General features: G+C 43.7%; 1 protein-coding gene across 4 annotated transcripts in view; it reads left to right on the forward strand.

The window, feature by feature from the left end:
* LOC126532996 (uncharacterized) overlaps positions 1-16,600 on the forward strand; it is a 671,944-nt gene extending 655,344 nt beyond the window's left edge. For 3 of the 4 annotated variants that reach the window (XM_055071672.2, XM_050180179.3, XM_055071673.2), the window contains 2 exons: positions 9,468-9,716; positions 12,134-16,600. In XM_055071672.2, the coding sequence (XP_054927647.2) occupies positions 9,468-9,716; positions 12,134-12,161 (277 nt within the window). In that variant the 3' untranslated portion in view covers positions 12,162-16,600. The remainder of the gene's footprint in view (positions 1-9,467; positions 9,717-12,133) is intronic. The other variant, XM_055071674.2, reaches the window with a different exon arrangement.
* Positions 16,601-20,116: the final 3,516 nt, after the last annotated feature.

Below are 20,116 nucleotides of genomic sequence, written 5' to 3' on the forward strand. Positions count from 1 at the left end.
AGCGCCGACTCCTTTTCAACCTGCACGTTTTTTTTTCTTTTAAGGGGCCGCTAATGTGTGGCTTGCACTTGGTTCCCCACTTTGTCTCAGTATAGGCAAATCAGTTTTTTGGGCATCACATTTGGCAGCCAATTTTGCTGGCCTTTCCATCCATGTGGCTGTCAACTTCACACACGTCGGACCACGTAGCATGTATACTGGTCTCTGTGCATGTCTAATCGCAGCTGAGAAAGGTCACAGGAACAACTTATTTGCCCACGGCTGCAGCAGGAAAGGACGAATGGGTAGCACGAATCTAGGTGTGAGTAAATTGCGAGCCTATGTCGCACTGCAGACTGCAGGAGCAAATGCTTACCTCTACAGACTGCTTCCCAATTCAAGTGACCAGGCCCCCACATCCAAGAAACACGAGAGTGTGACTACGACCAAGTGGGGCAGTGAAACTAGATTCGGCAGTCAATCACTTCAGTGTAGCTTGCGCAAAAACACAGGCTATCGAGCAAGAATAGCAATCCTGACGAGACTAGGTATGAAATATAGGAATAGAAAAAACTTGCATTCAAGAAAGAAGCCACTCTGCTCTGCAAGCACTGTAGGCTAAATACATTAAGATAAGTAAAATGCTGCATAGCACACATTGCATAGGTTAATGAAAAGCACATGCCGATGCTGCATAAGCTATTTCAGGATAGGAATTGCACATGGCAACGTACACTAGAAAATACAGCTACAGATATGTTATACTACTAGACAGCGGCTGGCATTACGCAAGCGTGAGCGAAGAATCCACTGACCTTTATATTTGAGTGAGGAAGAATGACCTCTAACAAGAATGGGCAATGAAGGAGCTTGCATTCTTAGAGAAAAAAATTGTACTTGGCAAAAATGGAATTTGACATAGCCAGGAAGCTGATTAAGGGCAAACTGCCGGAACTCTTTTGGCCAGCGTGGTCCGTGCTTGGTCAGAGGGTTGCAGGTGCATCTGAACACAAAGAATTTCTAGAAAGTCCTTGTTGAGGTACCTGGATGACTCGGCGAATATCCAGGCTGGTGGAATGATGGCTGAAGCTCTTTTCACTCTTGACACAGTCGTCCGTAGACTTGATATCTCATGCAAATACTTCTGGAACGGCTTCTTTGTTTGGGGTGTAAAGCCTTGCAAATTCGGGTCCAGCCCCTTCCTGTTAGTGTAGATGGGGCAGGCACGGCCTGCTTCACCTCCACCACGGGTCGGCCCAGCATTGCACTACCTTCGAGATGGATCCACGGGTGGGGAGCGCTTAACGCCTGCTTCACCTCTGCCGCTGGTCAGCCCGATATTGCACTATCATCAGGCCGACCCGCAGCGGATGTGAAAGACTGCTTTTCGTTTGAGAGCTTTGACTGTCGTCAGCTTTCGCTGCCATTCCATCTTCACGGAGTGGAATAGTTGTCAATCTTTTCACTCGTTTTTGATGCCGGTAGTTATCGGCATCTCCTGGGGTGTGGAGGCCAGTTTTGTCATCAATTCGGTGCCCGCGTGATTAACTCAAGATGAATTCAGTTGTTGCCATCTATTGCAGCAAGCAAGGCGTAGTTTATTCTTTTAATTATAATATTTTATTTTATTTATATTGCCCAACACAATATTTATGGCACCATCTATTCAACGATCATGGCATCCCTTTTGCTTCGTTAGTTCAACCTTCTTTGTTTAGACTGATCCAGGGGTCAGGAATGGGATTCGGTTCATAGTCGGGTGGTCTGAATGCTCGTGAAACGAGTTGTGGCCGGAGAAAACGCCAGTTGCATTCAACTTTTCCTTTGGCTTCATCATTTCCTTGAGTGACGGCTCGCTGCGATGCTGGCAGATCCTCAGAACCATATATCCGCTATATCGGTTAGATAAGGTGGAAAATTAAATATTGCGAAACAGCGTCGATCATCAGACCCTGCAATAACCCTTAAACCCATAAGCAATATGACTGTCACCTGCTACCTCATCTGGTTTTTCCCTTGTTGTACAGCACTTTTCGTGCAAAATTGGCAACTGGAAACAAGAGTCGCAAGGAGATGAGAAATTAAGCGATCTACTAAGCGAGAAAGCCAAAGCAACAGCTAAACAGGGAGAAAAAGCTAAAATTGTTTGTGAAAATATTTATGGATCAACATCTTATTTAAGAAGCAAGTAGAGAAAATGCCGCCGGAACTGGAGAATAATTCCGTGTGTTTTGAATGACGCTTCTACAGTTATCACTCGAGCTGCCTGGCGCAGCCACTTCCCTGCTGTGCTAACAGGGGGGGGTTCTAACCTTCCGCGGTGAGTGCAGTGCGCCTAGAACCGCAGTGTCCTGCGTTCTGCGTGGTTGTACGGCACTGGTGACCACGCATCGTTATGCAACTTCCCAAATAACACGAGTAGGTTTTGCTACTTGGTAGAGCAGTAAACGAGGGATGCAAAAGAACTGTGATGGTTCGACAAATATACATTTCTCAAATTCTTCCAGAGCTAATTCAAAAAAGGTTACTAGAAATCTTTATTTTGCACTTTCGCTTATTAACTTGTTCTTGGCAAGGTTCATCCTGCGCATCTTCGTACGCGAGTCCATTTGATGTGGTTCTTTGTTTGCCAAGTAAAGAATAGGTGTATCTCACATGCATACCTGTGAGATACACATTATTTCAATTCCCTTTTGCGGCTTTATTCGTCTTTATGGCAAATGGTGGGCATTATTCAATAAGTACCCTCCACCTCATTTGCATAGGAAAGTTACCATGGCTTGGGCCCCCCTTGAAAAAAAATCCTGTGTAGGTGCCTGAGATGGGGGCTCCTGTGATGACCAAGATGTGCTTGGCGCAGACTCTGTCAGAGCAGAACAGTGACACATGAGATACAGCAGAGATTATCCAAACTCGTGTAGTGTTTTCTTTTATGTTTGAACCAATTATGCTGAACTGTAAACATGAACAAACGTTCATATCATCTGCTACAAACAAATGACATGTTTCTGAAGACTAGCAAGGCAATACAGCATATTTCAAGTATATTTATTTCTGAACCTGGTGTTGTGTACCTCATAGTAGCAGCCAGAGTCCACACAATAGCCTTGTTGTAGCAGGCAGCAGCTTCTCTTTAGTGCGTGGAGTGTATTGCTTTACACTGGTGGCGTCCTTATTACTGCATGTCTGGAACAGAAATTTTGACTGCATCAGGAATTGAAAAAGCACAATTTTGCATTATGAAATGCGAAATGGTGTGGCATATGTATTCTAATGGTTTGTGGCTGCAAAGCACATGTAGGTGTACACTGTCTGTTCTAGGGTGCTTAAGGAGCATGTTAAATAAATATTGCTACTGTCCATGAGATTGATGTCTGCCTAACTACAATGCATGTCAAAAGCTGAAGTATTATTAAGATCACAAATGCGAACGTTTGTGTACTCATTTATACACTAGAGGAGATCACACTGCTGGTTCCACAAGCAAATGCATGAAGGAGATGAAGCTGTTAGAATGGATGCATTATTTTTCCGCACGAACGTGATGCACCACTTCAGTTAAAGGGCCCCTGAAAAGGTTCGGACAAATTTTGTAGACGCATAGGGTGCAGCTTAAGTAGAACATTCGCACCACAATTTAAGTGAAGCGTTACGTATTAATGGAGCTACAAGCGAATAGAAGTTATCCTCCTCCCTAGTCATGCTTTTCCTCCTCCACTCGTTCGCCGAGCGATCGGGGCTAAGCTCCGCCTTCACTGGTTTCGCGTCACGATGCGACGTCACATCGTCCACTTCCGGTTGTTTTGGAGCCCGCCCCCGCCCGCGTGAAACCTCTCCGATAGCCGCTTGGCCGTCGACCCCAAGCGAGAGCTATCGAAGCAGCGTGCGTTGCGAGCATTCTGTCGTAGCGCCGAACGTGTCTGGTATTCCGGTAACCACAGGCAAGCTGGTCATTTCGGCAAATGACTGGAGGCATAAACTTAAGCTGATGAAGGAACTTTAGCGTAGACGTACGTGCAGCCTGATCGGTCCAGCCACTTGTTGGCGCAGCGCTTAACCAGTCAAACAAAGCGCTAATATTGCTCTAACCAAGTGTAAAACATTTTAAACATTTATAAAAACAAAGTGTTGATGATTACACTCCTGCGAAAAATACACACCAGCAGCCAAAGAAGAATACACTTCGTTACTGCTACTGTGTATGGTTGAGCTCTGTGCCACCAGGTGGCTGCACCGTGCAGACCATTCGCATTTGCGATTCTGCTCATCCCATGGCTCATCCCGTTACGGCACAGTCAAGCGGCCAGACCCTGTCCCTTTGCCCTTGCATTTGCCCTAATACCGGACTCGCGAAACGCTATTGCGTTAGTAATCTTCCGGTGTAAAGTGACGGCCACAAACGCGCAAACCCTGGCGCCGATCGGATAGCGGCAGTCCGATGCGCAGCAGCCAGCTCGCTCGTATACTGCCTTGCAGAGGGACACGATGTCGCAGCTTGACATATTGCCAGTCGCTACGTTTGCAGTCCACAAAGCAACAAAGTCGAATCATAGTGCTCGCGAAAAGACTGAGACCGACTCTGACCGCGGAGCTCTCGTCAAAATGGAGTACGTTGTAACACAAGCAGACGACACTTGCTGTGTGCCGGAAGTGCTTAATTGTATTGAAAAATCGTTCTTGTGCATTCTCTTTATGTTACTTTCTGTTTATAAAAAGAAATGAACTAACATTCCAACTATTACGAAGATCATTTGTTTACCATAAAGTTCGAAAAATTATTGATCACGCGCCCTGGTCAGCCAATCAGATAGCTCGCCCCACTGACGTCATATGGGTGATTTTCGTCATATGGGTAGGGGCGGCTTAAAATTCCGCCAAGCAGCGTGCTCCGATCGGCAGCGATGTGCATTTTTAAAACCTTATAATAAAGTACACGCTTTACGCGGAGCACTTAGATGTGTCAATTAATGATCAGAAGGACCTACTCTAACGACTCAGTACGTTTGTAGAAAATCGTCAAAATCGTTTCAGGGTCCCTTTAAGGAAAACCAAACTGGACAGCAAGACTATTTGGAACCAACAAGTATGAAATACGGGGGAATTATCATGCGTGCAACTGTTTAATACATTAAATTCAGTGCTTTCACTTCAATTTACCAAAGGGTTATTCAGTTTTGTGGACAAAAAAAAGTTGGCGGTGTCGGAAAAAAATTAATTGATAAGGCTACTCAGTCACCCATGGCCACGGCTACGATATGAAAAATTTTGTGTTCCGATATCGCTCCTTCTTTTTTTGTGTGTGTGATTGTGTGTGTATAAGGATGGCCTCGCAGCTAAAAGTTTATTTAGGAAACAGCAACAGAAGGTCCTGACTGCCCATGGTGTAATGCAGGATCTAATTCATTAACTCTTTCATTACCACGCCTACTCAAATCGATCACCGGTGATCGATGCCTTAGAGCACCAATTTCAACATGTTGGAGCCTTTTCTTATCCACTCAAGGCAATTTAGTAGTTAGTACAGGCACTTAACTTTCAGAATCAGTTTAAATTTACGTGCTCCAGCAATGTTGTGATTTTTGAGACATTTTTGCGGTCTAATGTGCGTATGTTGTAATGAAAAGGAGATGTGGCTGTCACCCTCCACAGCACTTGAGAAAAAAGCATGCCACTCACGATTACGCTGCACTAGCATAAAAAATTTTCTAATCAAATTACTCCCAGCAATGCAAGAATTAAATAATATGGCCAGCTTTGCCGTCCGACAGTGCTGAACGGTGATAATTAACTGAAAATGACGCCAGCTGTTCACTAGCGAGCTTTGGTTTGGAGTTCGAGTCACTTTGTTGCGCCAAAGTGTATTTCGTAATATCCGCTGCATGTTCAACATGTCGACCTGGCATTTTTAGCCAGTTTCCAACAGTTTCGGTTTTGCTTAGCTTGTAAAATCCCGGCAAGGGGCTCTGCCGGTGTCACTCTGCAGTTATTGAAATTCACTCCCATGGCATCATCTCGCGCGTCTGTGTCGCGAGAAAAGAGTTGTGCTCGAGACTATGCTGCACCCGCATTTCAATTTAGGGATGAGCACTCGAGTAATGATTCCGAAGATGACAGCAAAGCAGATTCAAGCTCTGACAGTGACAATGTTTTGAGTCAGCATGGGGACATCTGCCCCTGTTCACCGACGAGTTTTCTTTGCGGCCTTGAGCAGCATCCTTCCTTATGTGCACCTATCTGTCTATCTTTTTGCATGAACTGAGAGCTCTACTGATTATCTTCAGAGTGCATACTTCACTTGGTTATGATGTGCTGCCATGGGCAGCAAAGAAACTCCATTCGTGCCAAGAAGCACATCTCGCCCAGCACTAGCACATCTCGGCCCAGTGCTATATATCAGCACAAGACAGTTTACAACGGCGTGGGATTTCTTTCTACTTTTCTTCTCTGCAGAGGTAATAAAGACAATCTGCAAAAATGCAAACATATACGCTTGGATGCATAATCTTTTAGTTTGCCCAGCTACGCTGAGAGCTATCGGTCTTGGAAGAGGTGCATGACTCTAGACGAAGTGGTGAAGTATGTCCCTTGGATTTCTCATCAGACCATCCTCAGAAGATGCCGAAAAGGCGGAACTGAAAAATTGGTTACGAGGACCGCAAAGTTGAACAAAAACCAGATGTTTTGTGGGAAAAGTGCAGAGCGCACCAATGCTTCACAATATCCAGGAACTGCTTTACCGCATGGCATGAGCGATGAACTGGTCTTAGTTTCTTTTCTTTATCCAAAAAATGGCTTATTGAGCATTTAGTTCTTCAGACACTATTCCTGGGTTATCCATCTTTGAAATGTATATTCTGAATTTCCTTTGTTTTTGTAGATACCATGTTTTTTTATTGCTGTTTTTATTGACTGGCAGCAAGAATGACGCTTTCTAAAATTTTTGTTTTACCTAATAAATATTTTTGTTTGGCAACGTATGTTTTTGGACAGAGCATATCATTATGCACAATATGCTATGCTGCAATGTGTGCTGTATTATTATTTATAGTGATAAATAATTTTTTCCAAGACCTATAAAAAACGACCATTTTTTTGCAGTAACGAAAGAATTAAATTGTCTCCACCTGTAAGATAACAAGACGTATATTATGTAACGATCCAAGCAGCGATGTCAACCAATTCACCGTTATTTCCGTCGTCAGTCGCCACAGAAACCGGCTCCCGTTTCAATACAGATGTGTTCCGCAAGGTTCACGACAGAAACCTTGCTTTCGGGCTAACATCTCCGCTTGCAACGTGCCTCTTTACCACAAGTTAAATAATGCGAGGTATTGAATCGCAACAAACTGGTTTTAACACAAAATAAGCAGCCAGCTTAAGTCTACGAACAAATGAATCCGTGCCTGCTGTGCACGTGAACATGCCGGTAAAAATTTAAAATCCAGGCTGGAGGTCACATGGAAGATCGATGATGCTGAAGGCTATTTGCATTTATAATGGCAAAAAAAAGCACCAAAATTACTAATAAAGAGTACAATATCTAATTAGCAATGATCATTCTGTACTCTTTGTTATGTAATGTGTAATAAAAATGCTTCAATAAGTGTGGGAGAAAGATTGTAGGGTAATATTGTGTTTATTGTGGCACCTCTAGCGGGAGATGTTGAACTCACGCAGGCAGCCTTTCTTTTATTAGCAGTACTGCGCGTTCGCTTTTTTTGCCCTCTGTGGCCATTTGTTGAACTTGAGAGTGTGCTACCCCTGGGCGTAATAGTATTTGCTAACGCAAAATGGCAACCCCTTAAGAGGAGAATAGACGACCATGTAGAAGGGGAGAAAGGTGTTTCAACACATGGTGATGGGGAGAGGGTGGGGTTCCCCAGGAGCTGACAAAATAAATGGCGGAGAACTTTGCCTCGAGGTGTGGCGACAAGCCAGGACTGCCGTGAAGCCACACCTCCAGACAATATTCATGTATAACCCGCACCCCAACTTTACTGTTGATATTTTTAAAAAATTTTTGGTGTGGGTTATAGGCGCGAAAATAGGGTACTTATTGTTGAAAATAGCGTGCCATACCGGTTTTGCCACTGCACTTAACCAATTGACTAAACCGTTGTCCAAGGCTCAAGAGCATTTCCTTGCAGAATCAGCTGATGAAACAGTCTCCGCTACTGTCAAATGCAAAGATTATACAGGCACTTGGCTTATTGAGCCGTCAGTGCACACTGAAACAGTGAATGAGGTTTATTTAAGGTTATTTGCTTCTCCAAGCAAAGTAGCGTCATATTCCGAATGTCCGACGATTACTGGTTAATAAATGTCTCGCTATTTTTTTCGCTCAGTTTATGATCAATGTACTTCATTTAATTTGATGTTCTTCTACACAATTTTGGGTGAAATTATTTTTCCGTGATATCTCTTGGATCTTGGGAGTGTCAGGGAAACTTGAAAGAATGCTAAAAGCTTACAGTGAGCAGTGGTAAAGAAAATGATTGATCCGACTCCAAGAAGCTAAAAGAAATAATTTACATGGATTGATGACCAAATGGGGATAGGCGAGGGTGTTTCATCTACAACATACGCAAAGTAGTACTGTGTTAATGGCCACCCTGGCAAAATAACTAAAAATTAAATTATGGGGTTTTATGTGCCAAAACCAGTTTCTGATTATGAGGCACGGCAAAAGAACTGCAAGAATACAGCTTGACAAAGCTTGATCGAACGGATGAAGGGGAATCTCACGGGCATTGTAATCCATATAACTGATGTCTGGCGGTTTCCTTGAGAATGCGAGTGTTTCCTACGTACGGGAAGTAGAATTGCAGCTGGGAGAGGCAGGGACATCTAGAGGTCTCTCTGGGCAAAGCATTTTTTCTTGCAGTGGATTTCGGATTGTGATGATGGATTTCTTCATTAGCTCAAAACACACAGTTCTTCCCTTTTTCATCACTTTTGACTTTCAGAGGCTAGAGTACAGATATCACGCTGAGAGGTTATAACATAATGTTGATTCTTGTGGGTGAGAATAAGGGAATAGGGGCATTCTGTGGATTCATTGTCTGTTCGCTTCTATGGTTGTGAGTAAAAAAAAATTGAAGCCCCTCGGGTTTCCTTACTCTTTTCGTTCATGACATAGTGAGGACCTCATATTTGTCACTCCTGACGGCATGCAGTATACAAGGACTTGATGTCGTTTGCCTGCCACATTTGCCTCACACTACAATCGCTAGACCTAGTGCACACAAACAGATGCCCACGAAAGTGGACGGGGACATGGTGCCATGATAGGTTAACAGCAAAGGGCTGTGCATGTAATGCATTGTATGATGTTGGCTCGGTTCCCACCAGTGGCAAGTTATCATTTCATTTTGCTTTCTCTTGTTATTTCTACACTTCAATTAAAAATAACAGATAATTCCCCCCATGCTATCTCTGATGCATTGCCTGTTGGCTTTTAGTGTTGATTATTGGCTCTCTATATTTAGCAGGAAAGCCAGCACCGTGACTGAGCAGTCCCACAGCCAGATCACAACGAATGGCATGTTGGCGGCACGGTGCACATCGGAAGACTCGACAGGGGCTGGCAGCAGGCGGAAGCGTCTCTGGCGGGTGCTCAAAGCTGCGCTGCCTGTCCAGGTGGCGTTGGTGCTGCTTTACTGTGTTGCCTGTCTCCTGGAACCACACTGCTGTGATCTGCTCAATAACTTCCACACCTCGTTTGGGCCACAGCTCAGGTACACATTATGTACTACAGCTTTCCATATGTTGATCAGCTATTACTTTAGGCTTCAGCTGACTCTAACAGACATTTAATGTGTGTCACCCCCCCCCCCCCCCCCCCGGAACAAAAGAAAATATGCACTTAAACATTTTTCATTGAGTAGCATTTAAGAGATAGCTTCAGCTCACGGCCACCCCTGCGTTTCGTGTTTAGATACACCTCAGACAACTTATAACATAACCGCCTACCTTGCAGGACCGGATATTTTCTGACTCTCGTTTGCCCTTTCATGAATCTCATACTTGGTGTATAATGCTTATAGTGCAGCTGACAAGATGAAATATCGGTTATAATGGGCCGCCTGAAAATACTTCTGACAAGTTAGGCAATGGGCACACCTCTCAATGGGGTGTGCCGGCAGTAGGGTTGCCAACCATCACGAATTTAGCGGGACGGTCCCGACTTTTGAGTTAATGTCCTGACTTTTTGTCACCTTTGACATAAAAACATCCAGCTCATGTATAACAAGCACCAAGAATCTAAACCAGAACTCGTAGCATAATGAAAGCAGCTTTGCCTTCGGTGAAGCCCACCATACAACCACAAGAAGCAGTGTGATGCAATGAGTGTTACCTGACTGAATAGCAATCAATAAACTAGATTTGCTTTTATTGTGATAGCAATTATATGGACACTACAGGCACATTTTTGCTGTCGGCATCGCTGTAATGTTCCGTATAAAGTCCAAGGTCAAAGTCTGATGGCGATGACACCATCGCCATGCGTCATATGCTGTATGTGCGAGTGAACAGACGTGAGAGAAGCTGACGATCGTGGCTCAATCAGGTGTGCGCGAAGGAAGAAAGCGGAGAGCAAACATGCAGTCTTCCGCTGTGCTAAAGGCCATGGGGGTATGGGAGGGAGGGTGAACGGCGTTGTGCTATGGCAGCAATTGCACATTTCGCGACCGGGCGCAAGGGGAACTGACGATCATCGCTCGAGCTCACGCGTCATGTACAGAGGAATGCGGGGAGGCATTGCGGAAGGGAGAAAGTGGCACCTCTGACTCTGCCAACAAGTGCGTACTTTGCAGCGCGTGCGTTACTGTATTTACTCAATTCTACCGCGTCCTCGATCATACCGCGCAGCCGTTTTTCCTGACCTAAAGAAAGAAAAGTACTTTACAGTACCGTGCAGCTCATTCTTTCATACAGAAATACAACTTTCTCTCGTTTGGAAAAAACAAAAAGATTTACTCCCAATGCACTAAAGTTGCGATAGATAAAAGAAGTCGCAATTTGGTGCGAAAGTGAAGCATCAATTACACTAGCAAATTAGTAGACAGCTTTACAAAAAGTAAAGATAGTAGTGTTATCGACTGTATAGACTTTTAAACATTCACTTACAAACTAAATTAACAAGCATGGTGTCACGCACACACAAGCATGAACACGTCTCACTGAGTGACCGTGGAAACTCTTTAAACTCTGGAGTGAGAAAGTGTGATAGCAGGAGCGAGGGAATTGACCTTGGTGTGGCTTCTCGCTTCGATAGGAACTAGCCGACGTGAACAGCGCAATGCGCGCTTAGATTTGTAGACTCTTGTCTCCGCCGCAGATCGCTTTCAAGATAGGGGCCGTGTGGCTGTGCCATATTTAGCAGCTGCCGGTGTAGAACACCTCTCCTCCTTGCGCCAGTCCCGCAAGCAAGTTTCGAGAACTCCGAACGCCTGTGATACGGCCTGATTTTCGTCCGTCTCTGCAGTTGTGATCGCTTTCTTTTTAATTGCGGCATTATGATGAACTCGGCATGTCTTTGCAGTCAGCACGTTTATGCTGATAGAGCAAATGTGGAAAACGGGAAGACCGGGAAGGCGACGGTGCACTACCCTAAGCACACATACTACAGCACATGGAGAAAGCTACGGCAGCTTGGCTCAAAGCGCGTACGAGGCGGCCATCTTGAAATGCCGACGGCGATATGGTAACGCAGATTTAGGTTCATACTCGATTCTAACTCGCACGCAATTTTTGGACCCGTTTTATCGGGAAAAAAAGTGTGCGTTAGATTCGAGTAAATACGGTATTTTGAAATGGATCTGCAGACAGCTAATACCTTTGTGCGCAGGCTCTTGTGTGAAGGTCACTTCGCTGGATGCTGCTACCGCGCTCGCTCACACCAGCATTTTGACAGCGAGTGTCCGCGCTCATTGAGTGTGATGTGTTCATGTTTGCCTGTGCGCGCTAACACGGTGCTTGTTAATTCAGTTAGTAAGCAAATGTTTCCAAGTTTATACGGCCGATAAGTATACTATCCTTACTTCGTATAGCTGTCTACTGAGCTGCTATCGCAATCGATGCTTCGCCTTTTGGGCGAAACTGCGATCTTTATTAAAAAGCTAACACTGCCCATCTCCCTGTATTTTTGCAGATACACACACGGGCCACCGCCCATTTAAGTGTTGGTGGAGCACCCCAAGTTGCACAATTTGACGCATCATCTTGCCTAGAATGAGCCCCACAGTGCAACGGGGTCCAAGATGACCCGCATGGATCTCTTGACTGGCCAGACTGATCTATGACTCTGAATCCATCCAACAAGACGAAGCATCCCTCCCCAGCACATTGCATTGTACGGTCAAGGAGAGGAGAAGTCCACACAAAGACACTGCCACCATTGACCCACGTCGAAAAACAACGAGCAGCCTCAGTTTGCTCGGGACATCACTTGATTCAGCTTGCTCTCTTCTGTGTTCAGGTTGCTTTCTTTCTCTCTTTTTTGTCTGTGGTGTTTCGTTGTTTGTGCATACTCGTCGTGCTTCGGTTTTCATTATCCAAAGTGAGACGGCACGTCAACATTTCTTGCGTGCATTTTCTTAGGATTATCGCAACACACATCATTATTATATCTTTGCACACAAGGCGTACCACTGTGGAATACTTCATTATAAGAAGTGTCTGTAGAAAGTGCAAGAATGTTGAAAACAAATGTGACACACTTCCTGTAGAAATAGAAGCGACCTTGGTCTATTCAGGCAAATGGTTTGAAATTCATTGCTTCAATTTATCAAAGTTCATAGTTTCATCGTTATTTATTTTGAGCAGATTTGGTGACACTTTGCACTTACTATGCAAGCTGAAAACATAAGCTTGCTTATAGCTATTGAAACAGCCATTTCTGGTTTTTCGTTAGTCGCCAGTCACTATTACTTCCATATGCAAAAATCAAGCACTCCATTAATATTAGCGGATGCTCTAAAAGTGCTCAATGACAAAACCGCCACATCACATTGATCATGTCATTCACGCATTCATCATTGCATCTGGTAGAAGAAGGTAGCAGATGTTCTACTGCACGACTAGTTCGTCAGTACTGGCGACGACTGAGGCAGCAGTTTCCATTTTGCTTTTTTTTTTTTAAATCTCATGGTGATGTATTTGCTATGCAGCTGTGTTGTCTTTTATGAGATCATACATATCGGAGTTGTGTCCAATGTGTGACATGGCTCTTCGATTATCACTGTTGGCATCAAGTGCTTGGCTGTGTATGATTTTATGGTGTTGCTTTGCAATTAAGGTTGCCACATTTGTTGTGGGAAAAAAAAAAAGCAACCATGGGAGTCTGCTGTAGTGGTGACTGTTGTTAGATTTGCTGCAAATATCTGTTGGTTCAAGCGAAACATTACCGAGTTATGTGCAACATTGATTGCAGATGAAAACAATACAAAGTAAAGAAAGGTGTTGCACTTTCTCCAGTGTAAGTGTTGCGAGGACTCGGAAGCTTAATTTGCTCACTTTACTGTGTCTTCTAATTTGCTGTTATGCTACCTGATGGATTCTGGCGGGACATGGTTTGTCAGTCAGCCACCCAGATGAAACTGGAAAGTTCACAACAGCCGCTATCAGCAAAGTACCGGCTGGTCCAATTTAAAGCTATAATGGTAGTAGTCTGTTTGCAATGCAAGGCAGTAGTGCTTTTAAAGAAATGCACTTTAAACAAATCATGGTAGTGAAAAAGCATGAGATATAGCTATCATTTGCAGAACTGCTCACAAGCCTGCTGATAGAGAACATTTTCACCCGGTAGAAAAGATTGCACGAGATGGAACTACTATACATATAGCTTGCTCTTAGAGGGGCCCCGAACCACTTTTGATTGAAGTAACGAAAGGCATTTGAAGTGAAAATAGGCTGTTTAAGAAATACTTTGCTGCAAAAATTACTTCAATGCATTCAGCAGAAGTGGAGTTATTGGCAACCAAACATGGCCTCCACTGGGCTCCCGTTCCTTCTTCGATGCCTTGCACTGCAAAGGCTACTGCGTAGTGGTGCATGCCCGCAGCGCTGCGCCTTCTAATTGTCACTGTGGCGCGTAGTTGAAATTTCATTTTGGATGTTAACGTAGACATCGTGACTTCCAATTTTGGTGCTTACGATGCGCCAAACATAAGCCAAACGCAGTTGTCCTCAGCGAGCTGCAGTGCGCTTAGCCACTGGACTCGTGGCGGAACCCCGCGGCGGCCACAGTACCTACGCTATGTAGCCGACTGCAGCTACCAATAGTAGTGGTGTATGGGAATCCACTTTAATACGAAATAAGGTGTAAAGCCTGCGTCCTTAAGAGAGTAAGGAGGCAGGCTTCTGTTGAAAAGAGCGTGTTGGAGAGAAAAGTGACTTCACAATCGGCTTGCGAGCTCCACGCACCGTATACGGCAGCACAACTTGGCTGAGATGTTCACAGTAGCGCATGCTCCCCGCGGACTATGTTATTTCACCAAGCCCGAGGGGTGGTTCGGGGCCCCTTTAAGGAGAGTAAGTATGTTAAAACACTGCCCAGAGGGCATTTTCAGCGCACTTGTTATGCCAGCGATGATTACCGATAAAGCCAGTACACTTCTTTGGTAGTAAGCAAGTTTTTTTCTTTTTTGTTTAATGTTACTATTTTTTTCCGTGAAACAGGGGCCAAATCAAGTTTTTGAACATGTATTGCATGCAGGTTTTTCGTGTCAGTGAACTCGTTAAGCGCTTAGTTCATTGTCCTTGTCTTGTTCTGCAGTGTTAAGTTCACAGTGTTTTGTGCGCTAGCATGGCACGGAGGACATGCCTTGTATGCCATGCTTTCTTGTTTTTATTTCTCCTGTTGCATTAGCTGTGTCCTTTAATGCATATTATGGTTTAGCTGTTGTTGTCTTTGTAGATTTTCCATTATTCTCTGGACTTCCAATCAGAGCATCTTGTGAGAAATCATGCCGAGTTCTAAAACATTCATTCTCACACTTCTTTTCCGGTGTTCTGGCATTATTGTCAAGAGTTTGAGACAGGGCTGTCATAGACCTTTAAACCATAGGCACCTGGGAACCATAACTTCGACTAGCGAGGTTTGGTGCTTCAGCTGCTCACCATTGTGACTGGCAGATTTCCTCTTGTGTCACTGTAGGGTGGCACAGTGCTACAGCTCTTTTGGACAAGTTCCTGTTCACGTCCTGAGCTGACGTGCCTGACCCTTTATCTTAATCATGTGCATTTCCATTCTAGGTCTTATCAATGTGCACCTTCGAAACAATAATCAGTTTTTCAGGTTTAAATGATTGCTGTTTTTTAAAGGACCCGCGTGTTGTACACTGCATGAAAATTATATAAAACTTGAATTTATATAATTTGTTTTATATAAATTCAAGTTTTAAAGTAAAAAAAAAATTGTCTTCAGCTCTCTAGGGTTTCACGTGAACTAAAGATTCAGTCCATTGATATCATGCAGCTTGTACCCATCATCAAAAATGTTAGCTCAAGTTTCTCTTTGTTTTATATATATAACAATACTTAAGTACCTTGAGAGAAATTTATTGTGCCTTATTCCCACCACATGAAGCATGTTCTTTAAAAAGAATGAACCATTAGGTCTGGGCAAGTTATCTTAATGCTTTCCATAGGAGCATTGCAGTGTGGTATCTTGATGCCTTCAGATTTGTTGCAAAACCTGTTTCCTCATTTTTTTGGTGATGGGTCTGCTTGAGGAAGTTGCTTGGAAAGGTAAAGTTGGCCACAATTGCCTTGATGCTGTGATTGCTGCAGCTTACCCTCAGCTGTGGAGGAAATATTTTTCTACTGAATAGTACATGCAATGCCTGTGCTTAATATATTGGTGTACTCCAGTCTCCACAAATGGATGACATGTTTCCCACACTGTGAACTCGAGAAACTTGAAAAAAAAAAAAAAAACATACCAGTTTATCAATACTATTTTCTATAGAGCTTGTTGATACTTTTTTAAAGTCATGCGAATGACCACATCTTGTTATTCTGTTGTTGCAGACTGTAGCCCACTTTCTCACTGGGAATCATTTTTCAGTTGTTTTTGTTAGAGCATGTTTATTATTTCTCTCTATTTGATGTGGTCTAGCACCCCCCCCCCCCCCTTTTTTTTTAGATATATCCATTTTAAGTCAAAACAGCCCACAGTGGCAGATTAATTTTTTCATTTACTTTCTTGTAGTATTTATTATGCAATTTCGTGCCGCCTTGAATCACGATTTCGGTAAGTGCAAAATGTCAACACAAGCTCATTGCGAAGGCAGGATTTATGCTTTGCGTTGCCACTATCTAGTCAGAGCAAAAAAATTTCTCGCCAGTTGTTTCTTATCCTTGTTTTTTTTCCCACCCCCCTATGAAACAAGCCTATTTACAACAAAAAAGACTATGATAAACATCCGGTTTTAGACGCGTTGAATGTCTCACAGATGCTCCTTCAGAAACAGAGCTCGCATTGTTTTCCAGTGCTGTTTCTGATGCAGTTGGCCAGCACCAAGCAGAACTGTACGCAGGTGCTACACTGTATGCTATGTATGACTTCACTAGTGGCCTTTCTAGATGTGTGGAATAAAGTGAACATTATTGTCCAGCCTGTCTCCTTTACTGTCGCATTCACATTTTGTTATTGCCACAAGCAAGGTTGCCAGATTAGAAATAAAATAATTCGCCACGCTATCCCTAAAAATAGCCTATAATTTAGCAAGCCTGTATTAGGATTGCGAATGAGTAAAGTATGCAAGCTGTGATCAAATGACTGCCATGGTACACACACTCCTAGAAAAAATGCCAATAAGAAATGGTACATTAGAGAACACAGCACTTTTCTGCACTTGTCTTGACCATGTTGGCTGTGACATAAGCTGAGAGGGGGGGGGGACTAGCTTTCTGAACCCCACACATATTCGTTACACTTGAAGAAACTTCGTGTGACCTGGAAAAATTGAGTGCTGAAGTGATGACGTTATACGAGTATATACAAGACCTCATAGTAGAAGACAGTTCAATTTAACAGCTCAAGTCCTCTCGGTGGCGTAATCTTCCTTTGCGTAATTGTCGCATACTTTGCTATCACTAATACTGCTTCGCCTTTCTGGTGAAACTACAGGCTGAGTATAAGCACTGCTCTGCATGACTGCTGTTTATTCTGATTATGAGTATCCGGTTTGGCCTTATTTCAGTTACTGAGTGAATTGTACAGTGTTCCCCAATTATCGTGCACCAAGACTTGCAAAAAGAGCAGTTGGGTTACTCGAAGGAAACCTAGTGCGTATTATTTCCTTTACAGTGGAGTAGCCACCAGTAATTGTTTCATTATTGAGATTTTAATTCAGTAATCGCAGTTAATGTTTGAGAAGTACTGTCCTAATTTTCAAAGTGTCAGTGAGGCATTTGTAGGCACCCCAAAATAACATACATATAAATGCGGTGTTTTCAGCGACATACTAATTGCATACAATTTTTCCCGACTGGCAAAGAAACCTCACGAAGTATGAAAAATATCGTGTGAGCATGCTCCCACCCGCATTATAAAGCAGCGCCCTGAAATAAGCTGATTGAAAGCAACTGCATTGCCTGTCGCAAACCCGAAGAGACAACAGATTGCCTTGTCAATGGCACGGAAGGAGCACCAACAGCAAGTTTCACGGCTTCGCAACTGTTCCTTCCTCTCATTTCTACGTCACACCTATTATCCGTCTCTCAAGGCCGACTGATCATATTGATAACAAAAGCCAGTTGATAACGCAGCCAAAGCGCTGCTCTGACCATGCACGAAATGCGAAAACCAATGGAATAGGCATAAAATTTTTCGAAATCCCAGCATTGCTCGCACTGCATCGAAAAAGTGTGCACGAAGCTATATTTCGTGCCATAAACTTGCTTCGCACCAAAGCGGAATTATGTGACCGTTTTATTTTTCATGAAAGTGTATACATGTTGCAAAAAGAGGTTTGTGTCAAAAAATAAAAGCAATGTAAAGAGACCGGGAAGCGACCAACATGTAGAGAAAAGGCAAAACCGATGCGTTCAAGGAAGTAAACTAAAATGAGCCAAATCGGCAATCGGGGTGTCTGCACAAAATAAATAAATAAACCAATGGATTTTAGTGTGCCCTTATCTAAGATACGTAAGCTCCGTTGAACACCAGCTGCTGCCTAGAGGACGTGTTCGAGTAGGTCTCCTTTTGCAGCTACGCAGTGCTGTGCCCGTTTTATCACATCTTCAGTGGCTTTCTTGATGACCGACGCCGGAATTCTACGGCAGACATCCGTTATCCTTGCCTTGTAATAAACTGACGTCCATCTCGATTGTGTAAGCGCAATCTTTCGTATAATCCCAAAGGAAGAAATCAAGTGGAGTGAGGTCAGGTGACCTAGCCGGCTAAATTACAGGCCTGTGCCTTCCAATCGATTGTGCATGAAAAGTCTCATCCAGCCAGTTTCGTACTCGGCTGCTCTTGTGTGCTGGCGCCTCATCTTGCTGATAGTACAGAAGTGGAAGACGTGACAGCGGGACTTTGCTGAGAAACTCATCCACCACTCCTTCAAGGATTTCGTTCACATAATGTTGTCCAGTCAGTGTGTGATCAAAGAAGATGGGACGGATTATAGCACCGGCATAAATCCCGAACCACACATTGAGCGACCAGTGGTACTGGTGCCGATTTTGCTTTACCAAATGTAGATTGGAGTCGCTCCAATAGTGTGCACTATGCAAATTTACTTAGGCGTTTATGCAAAAATAGGCTTCACCTGTGCACCTGATGTTGCTCAAGAAAGTCTGGTATCTCATCGCCTTTTGTGAGAACTGAATTCGAGAAATCTAGACGATTCTACAGGTCCCTATCTTTTAAGCATTGGTGCTGGTTAAGGTAGTACGGGTGAAAGGCAGTCATTTAGAATCCTCCAAACTGATGACTTGGAAATCGGTACCTGGGCGGCCAGGTCCTGCAGGCTAGCATGAGGGTTTGAGGCCATAAATGCTAGAACATCCGTGCCTAGGCTAGGACTCGGGTCCTCCGTCGCTGTTTCTTGAAGGTGCTGGTTTGTCTCAGGTTTTCTTAGTTTCTGATTATAGTGGATGTGTTTGGTCTACTGCCACACTTCCATGACTGATAAATATATTTGCGGCCTTCCTCTTGTTGCCATTTGCAGATCCCAGGTCAAGGATCATGTTTTATCTTCTGCTCATAGAGAAACACATGGCGAATGGGACGTAACAAAACGCACCTTTAAACCTTTGCACCGACGTTGTCAATTCGTTTTTGTGGTGACAGGTTTCGTGGAAAAAATAAGAAAATAAAATAAAATGAAAGCATGCATGCACTTTATCTACGCTAAGGTAACGCTATGAAAGCTTGTTACCAACTAACACCCAACGCGACGTGTTCTTCGACCCAGGTGTGGCAGATTAGGCAAGGTCAATCCAAATAGGTTGCGAAGCTTCGGACGAAAAGCGGTTCAGAACAAATTGTCACCAACATCAGCAAGGGTGGTTATGGGCATAGTTTCTTACAGTAATAATAGAAAACTATCGTTATGGGAGCAGCAATTGAAGCGCGACTATTTTGTAGGGAACAAACATTAGGAAAGAAAAAAGCATATTAGAATTAAAGCGAGACACAGTTAGATTCATTCAACGAAAGTAAAATGACTAATCAATTTTATATATGCGTGACGAGTAAAGAAATTAAAACTCAATTTGTTTTATCGTTATAAAGAAATACCTTTTTGCAGCGCCCATCGTAAGAGGGGGGGGTGTTGACGCCGCTATTGGTTGCAAAGCAATGTAGCTCTTGGAAGTGTGTAGAAAGGCGCGCTCGTAAAGTTCACCTGTTACAATAAGCCCCCTTCACACATTTTGCTGTTTTACTTGTCGATGTTTGTCTGAATTTGGTGACGTGGGTAGCTTCGTTTCTCAACATGTTCAGACAAAAGTGAGTTACGACTGCTAGGTAATTGCTTACTTTAGTTGTTTTCGCTTAACTGCACAGGCCAACGGGCTTGGCGTTTAACGACAGAACCATCACTCTACACCTAAAGCTTTCATTGGGCTCGAAAGAAAGTATGTTGTGTTCAGGGGTGCGATCTCAACACCCGTACGGCTG

This window comes from Dermacentor andersoni, chromosome 7 (assembly GCF_023375885.2).
Source record: "Dermacentor andersoni chromosome 7, qqDerAnde1_hic_scaffold, whole genome shotgun sequence".
Classification (NCBI taxonomy): Eukaryota; Metazoa; Arthropoda; class Arachnida; order Ixodida; family Ixodidae; genus Dermacentor; species Dermacentor andersoni.